The sequence below is a fragment of the Delphinus delphis genome, chromosome 15 (assembly GCF_949987515.2).
Source record: "Delphinus delphis chromosome 15, mDelDel1.2, whole genome shotgun sequence".
NCBI classification, from domain to species: Eukaryota; Metazoa; Chordata; class Mammalia; order Artiodactyla; family Delphinidae; genus Delphinus; species Delphinus delphis.
The window spans coordinates 79,267,091-79,273,808 of record NC_082697.1 but is presented as its reverse complement, the minus strand read 5'-3'; the positions used below and the strand labels follow the sequence as shown (position 1 = coordinate 79,273,808).

Below are 6,718 nucleotides of genomic sequence, written 5' to 3'. Positions count from 1 at the left end.
TCCACTTTTTGGCTACTATGAATAATGCTGCTATGAACCTTCATGTGCAAGTTTCTGTGTAAATATTTTCAGTTTTCTAGGGTATATACTTTAGAGTGAAATTATTGGGTCATATTGTAACTCTATGTTTAACTTTTTGAGGAACTGCCAAACCTTTCCATAGTGGTTATACCATCTTACATTTCCATGAATAATATATGAGAGTTCCCATTTCCTTGCCAACACTTTTTATTTTCTGTTGTTGTTGGGTTTTTTTCATAGCCATCCTACTAGCTGTGAAGTGATATCTCATTGTGGTTTTGATTTGCTTTTCCCTATTGACTAAGCAATCCACAGTTGAGCATCTTTTCATGTGCTTATGGGCCATTTGTATATCTTCTTCTGAGAAATGTCTAGTTAAATTCTTTGCTTATTTTTAAATTGGGTTATTTGTCTTTGTATTGTGGACTTGTTTATAATTCTGGATATTAGAATTATCAGGTGATTTCCAAAGATTTTCTCCCATTATGTGGGTTAGCTTTTCACTTTCTTGATAGTGTGCTTTGATTCACAAAAGTTTTTAGTTTTAAAGAAGTCCAACTTATCTATTTTTCCTTTGCTTGCTTGTGCTTTTGATATCTCATCAAAGAAACTGTTACTTAATCCAAGGTCATGAAGATTTACACCTGTTTTCTTCTAAGAGTTTTATCTCTCATTTAGATTTTTGCTCCATATTGAATTAATTTTTGTATGTGGTATGGAGTAGGGTTTCACTTTATTTATTTGCATGTGGATATCCGGTTGTCCCAGCACCAACTGTTGAAAAGACTGTTCTTTTCCATCGAATGGACTTGGCACCCTTGTCAAAAATCAATTGACTATAAATGTAAGGGTTTCTTTCTGGACTCTCAGCTCTGTTCTGTTGATCTGTATGTCTATTCTCACGCCAGTATCAAACTACCTTGATTACTTTACGGTGCAGTAAGTTTTGAAATCCAGAAGTGTTAGTCCTCCAACTTTGTCTTTCTTTTTCAAGATTCTTTCGGCTGTTCTGAGCTCCTTGCATTTCCACATGAATTTTAGGATCATCTTGTCCATTTTCCTCCTCTTTCTTAGCCTTTTTCTCCCTCACTTTCCCCATATTTCTAACACTCTTGTTTTCAGGTTTCAGCTGCAAACAAGGTGTGGTCAGGGACTGTGACCAGAACAAGTTACTTCACCTCTGTGCAACAAAATGAATAATATCTACTCCACAGGGTCATTACTGTAAAGATTAGATTAAATGACATGATATATTAAAGGGAAGAGCCTGTGGATTGCTTAGTCAGTTCACCAGCTTGTAAACGAGTCGTAATAAAAACAACAAAACAAGAATGACCACTTTTTGTTTGCTGAAATATGGTAACAGGTATACACTTTACTGAACTACCTCTTTAATAAATAAGCCAACATATTTTTTCTTTTTTTAAAAAAACGTATTTATTTATTTATTTTTGGCTGAGTTGGGTCTTTGTTGCTGCGCGCGGGCTTTCTCTAGTTGTGGCGAATGGGGGCTACTCTTCGTTGCGGTGCACGGGCTTCTCATTGCCGTGGCTTCTCTTGTTGCGGAGCACGGGCTCTAGGGGCGCGGGCTTCAGTAGCTGTGGGGCGTGGGCCCAGTGGTTGTGGCTCGCGGGCCCAGCCGCTCCGCGGCATGTGGGATCTCCCCGGACCGGGGCACGAACCCGTGTCCCCTACATCGGCAGGCGGACTCTTAACCACTGCGCCACCAGGGAAGCCCCGTTCCCCAAGTCTTTGCCTGCATCTGCTGTCTTGGCCTCCTGCCCCTCCTTCTCCTCCTCCTCCTCCCCATCCCCCTCCTCTTCCTCCCCCTCCCCTCCCCTATCCCCTCCCCTCCCCCTCCTTCTCCTCCTCCTCCCCATCCCCCTCGTCTTCCTCCCCCTCCCCTCCCCCTTCCCCTCCTTCTCCTTCTCCTCCTCCTTCTCTATCTAAATGTTAGCTCTCTTACCATATGATCCTGCAATCCCACTCCTGTGCATATATCTGGAGAAAAACATGGTCCAAAAGGATACATACACCCCAATGTTCACTGCAGCACTGCTTACACTAGTTATCCCTTTCTATTCTTTCCTGGGATCTCCTACTTCTCCCACTCTTACTTTGAATAACTGCTAGGGCTGTTGGAATCCCCCCTTCCAGCGGGAACGTGCAGTTCCCATTTTGGGAGTCAGCATAAGTAGCTCCGTGGCGGTGTCTACTCACTCACCTTTCGTAGACCTCAGCTTTTCCTTTTGTAAAATGGGTTGGTAGTCCCTGCCTTGCTTACTTTCCCAGACAGAGCAGCGAGACTGGGTGCTTTTTTAAAAAGCTTCTTTGGAGGCTTCCCTGGTGGCGCAGTGGTTAAGAATCTGCCTGCCAATGCGGGGGACAAGGGTTCGAGCCCTGGTCTGGGAAGATCCCATGTGCCGCGGAGCAACTAAGCCCGTGGGCCACAACTACTGGGCCTGCGCTCTAGCGCCCGCGAGCCACAACTACTGGGCCTGCGCTCTAGAGCCCCTGCTCCGCAGCATGAGAAGCCACCCCAACGAGAAGCATGCGCACCGCAACGAAGAGGAGCCCCCGCTCGCCGCAACTAGAGAAAGCCGGCGCGCAGCAACGAAGACCCAACGCAGCCAAAAATAAATAAAAGAAATAAACTTTAAAAGAAATGCCTTTTAAAAAAAAAAGCATCTTGGGAAAGCCCCTAAATAGTGTTACTAATTGGGGTGACGCACCCCACCCCAAACCCTCCCGCCCAATGACCTTCTGCCGCCCCAATGAAGTTGCAACACATGGTCAACGTGCGAAGGCTTCCCACCCTGCTCAGGCCAGTCCTCACCCTTCTCCTGCGTGATGCCTCTGTCTCTCCCATCTCCAGCCACCCCTCCCCGCGCCCCCTGTTATAAAACCCAGACAGAGAGCAGGCTATCCCCTCGGAATTGTCGAGGAGCAAAGATTAGAAGCAGCTTCCTAAAATGGACTCAGTGAGAAGCCCTTGCATATGTAAAGGGCTCTCACTGAATGCTCCTCTGCCAGGTGAGGGTCCTTACTGCTGGCTGGGGAGAGGAATGTGCAAAGCTAGTGAAGAGCTGAGCGGGGTGCTCACCATATTTCACTCCATAAATAAGGACTATGAGATCAGGCACTGCTGGCCTCCCCAACTTCAGTCTTGTCCCCATCAGAGGACCTGCTGCATGGCTCCCCTGTGTACACACTGACCCCAGTCATGCTGGGCAGAGACCACATGGGAGTCCCTGATCCAAAGGAGAGTGATTCAGAGTCGGTCCATCATATATTCATTCTACAAACGCTGGCCATGGGACAGGTGATCTGCACGGGACTTGGTGGGCGTGGAAATGAGACATTGATCTCAAGGTGCTCATGGTCAAGTGGGAGCTGTAGACACACAGCTGGTCATCATCAGCCAGGTGATGTGGGCCACTGTGCTGCCACACAGGTGTGCTCCCGGGAGGCCACAGCAGGGAGGCTGGAGAAAACCAAGTATTTCCATGAGAGGTGAAATGGAGAGGACGCGAAGGGTTTAGGAATGGAAGCAGCAGTGACAAGAGTCTCTAAACATGGGGTCCCAGGCTGGGAGTCTGGAATGGGGGTGGGGGGTGGGGGGGTGGCATGTCCCACTCTGACAACTGAGCCAAGTATTATGGTTTACAAAGCCCCAGCGCGGTCCCCACTGCCTTTCATCTTCCAAACCTCAGCAGAGCCAACCTCACACTCCACAAGTGCATGCGCCACTCTCCCCCCAGAAGAACTGGCCAGTCCTCCCTATGTGCCTCACTCCCTCACACATACACATTGTCTCAGATTGGGGTCCCCAAAGGAGACCCTGAGACGAGGATCCGTGGGCCAGTCGTTTTATCAGGCAGAGCTTCCAGGGGAAACCAGTAGGGGAGGGGGAAGCAGACCCTGAAGGGGAGGAGACAGCCAAGTCTTGTCTCACAGAAGGAAACTGGCTCCACCCCTCCAGGAACTCGAGAAACAGTACACGTCACGCTGGACCTGGAGTCTGTACCCCTCCAGCAGGCATTGGTCAAGGGCTTCCCCGAGGATGTAAGTCTCCAAGCACGTCCCACCTGCCTAGAGCCTGCAGGCTAGGTGGATCTGGCAGCTTGGGGATTCGGAATGCAAGGTCACCAAGAGGGGGTGCCGCATGAGCATGGGAGAGGGGTCCGAGGAGATAGTAATGAACAGTGACGGCATCCGCTTTCCTCTATGCCCACTCCGCCAGCGCCTGTGATAGTTGACTGCACACTTGACCTCACATCTGCCTCCGCAGTAGACGCCTGGCACATGGTACTTGCTTAACAAGAGTTGGTGAATGAACGAATGGATGGAAGGAGAGAGGATAACTTTACTCCTTTTCAGATGAGGAAACTGAGGCTCAGTGAAGTGAATGACTTACCCAGGGTCCCACAGGAAATGAGCAGCACAGCCAGGATCGCCATCATGCATCCAATGCGTTTGCACTTCGCCCTAGCAGGGCAATGCCCTCCGCCGCCAGCCCTTTCTTAGAGGACAAGATAACCCCTGACTCAGTTAGCAGCGACTTCCTTTTTGCTGATCTCAGAGGCTTCTAGGACTTTGAAGGAGGGGAGGGGAAGGCTCCCTGGGGAGGCTATATATATATATAAGCACATGTTTCCTCCTAGCTGCCCTGGTAAAGGCCAGAGGGCAGCTGGAGTGCTTGCAGGGAACCACGCCCCTTGTCCCAGCCCCGCCCCTCCTGCCCCCAGCTTTGAGCTCTGAGCTGCCTCCTCTGCTCTCCAGGACATGGCAGCCCCCATGACCATGGCAACCGGCCTCCTGCTCATGGTCCTGTGCACCTACTGCATTGTCCTTACAGGTAAGAACTCTGACCCCACCCTGGGTCGCTCACACAGGACAGCCGTCCCAAGGGCATGGCTGGAATGGCACAGCAGAGGATGGAGGACTGAGCAGCCTGGGTCTGGAGGGGACTGCTGAGAAGGGGGCAGCCCAGTGGCTGGACTGGAGGGGTTTAGTGCAGGGGACGGGCTCCATGTTGAAGCCCAGAGTCTAGAGCAGGCTGGTAAAGAAATTGGCTCTTCTCTCTCCTGTCTTTTAGGCTCCATGATCATCCCCTCTTCCTGCTGCTTAGCCTTCATTTCCAAGAGAATTCCTGAGAGACGAGTGATAAACTACCAGCTGTGCAACAGGAGTGTCTGCCCCAAGGCAGGAGTGATGTAAGAAACTACTCCTCCTCGGCCACCTGGCAGGAGTGGGGCAGGGAGACGTGAGCCTTCAGGATCACTGAGGGCCCTGCTCTGTGACCCTAGGGAGGTCACCTCACCTCTCTGAGCCTCAACTTCCTCATCCATAAGATTAGGAAGAGGATTCAGAGTCAATAATCATGTACTGAGCACCAAATATATACGAGGCACCATTCGGGGCATATAACGTTCCCTTATCTCACCCTCTCAGCCATTCTATGAGCCAGGATTGATTATTCTCATTTTACAGGAGGCGATTAAGGCTCAGAAAGGTGGCCTATTCAAGGTCACTTAGGACTCCAAATAACTTCAGAGTTACAAGACAGCAAATGTAAGCTCACTGCGTAAACAGTGGCATGCCCTAGAAATGTGGTCTTTTCTTAACCCAGAAGGTAGCATTTATAATGCAGAATCATTTACTTTTAGTGAATTGTTTAAACTTGTTAACACTTGTTTACATTTTTTTACCTTATAGCATTTATGCAATGGTTTACCGAATTCATGGAATTATTTTCATCAGTATGGAAATTAATTAAAACTTTGAATCTTAATTTTGTCTGCATCTTTGAGAAAAAAAAAATAATTATTAACTGTAATTTTCCCCACTGGCTCCAGACCCAGCTCCACAGCCTGGCATCCACCGCTCGGAGCTGGCTTGGAAAATGGCATCCCACTGCCCACTCCCAGCTCTGGCATCCTTATTGGCCACGCTTCCTTGCACACTGTGTGAACTGGAGGCCTTTTTTCTTCGGGGTTTTCAGTGCATCTTCTCTCCCCCCTGTGAGTAGACATTGTGTCTCTCTCTTCAGACCCAGTGTTATCTAAAGGCAGGGCTGGGCCTCCCCCATATGACAAGGAGGTTACTGAACATGAACATGAGGTTATTGAAACAAAGAGATGCAGACGCACAGAGAGGAGACATCGTGTCAGGAACCTGCCAGGAGGCTGGGACAGCAGCGTGTCCTCTGGGCTTCCACACGACCTCCTCAGAAAGTGAAGGGATCCAGACCCCCTGCCAGACCTCACGTGTGCCCTGTCACTCTTCCCGCAGCTTCACCACCAGGAAGGGCCAGAGGTTCTGTGGCAACCCCAAGTTGCTGTGGGTCCAGAGGTACATGAAGAACTTGGATGCCAAGCAGAAGAAAGCCTCCAGTAGGACCAGAGTGATGGGTGCCAAGGTCGCTGTCCAGAGGCACCCTGCCAACAGCACCTTCATCTAACCCCTGCCCGGCCCCCAGCCCTGAGCTTGGGCCTGGGTCTCACCTCCTAAAAGGCTGCTTGGGGCCTGGTGAGCCAGCGGTGATAGGCAAAGGGCTAATGGTCCTGTTTCCTAGCATCATTCTCAGGGGATGTGTCTAGTCTATTAAAAGAACCCAAGGCAGGGGAGGCCTGCTCCTGGGGGCTGAATGAGGGCTCCAAGCATCCCGGGCCTCTTGCCTTTCCTGAGCTGGGAG

The 6,718-nt window shown here is 50.0% G+C and overlaps 1 protein-coding gene across 1 annotated transcript; it reads left to right on the top strand.

Annotated features, from left to right (window-relative positions):
* The first annotated feature begins 4,806 nt into the window (after positions 1 to 4,806).
* CCL24 (C-C motif chemokine ligand 24) lies at positions 4,807 to 6,484 on the top strand. Its single transcript, XM_060033150.1, has 3 exons — positions 4,807 to 4,879; positions 5,120 to 5,237; positions 6,316 to 6,484. The coding sequence occupies exons 1-3, from the start codon at positions 4,807 to 4,809 to the stop codon at positions 6,482 to 6,484; spliced, it is 360 nt and encodes a 119-aa protein (XP_059889133.1).
* Positions 6,485 to 6,718: the final 234 nt, after the last annotated feature.

What these genes read in the sequence shown, in the direction of transcription:
- CCL24 (XM_060033150.1), top strand. Translation starts at nt 4,807, where the DNA reads ATGGCAGCCCCCATGACCATGGCAACCGGCCTCCTGCTCATGGTCCTG. An exon ending in CTACTGCATTGTCCTTACAG is followed by an intron (nt 4,880 to 5,119) that starts GTAAGAACTCTG and finishes CCTGTCTTTTAG; the next exon opens with GCTCCATGATCATCCCCTCT. An exon ending in TGCCCCAAGGCAGGAGTGAT is followed by an intron (nt 5,238 to 6,315) that starts GTAAGAAACTAC and finishes CTCTTCCCGCAG; the next exon opens with CTTCACCACCAGGAAGGGCC.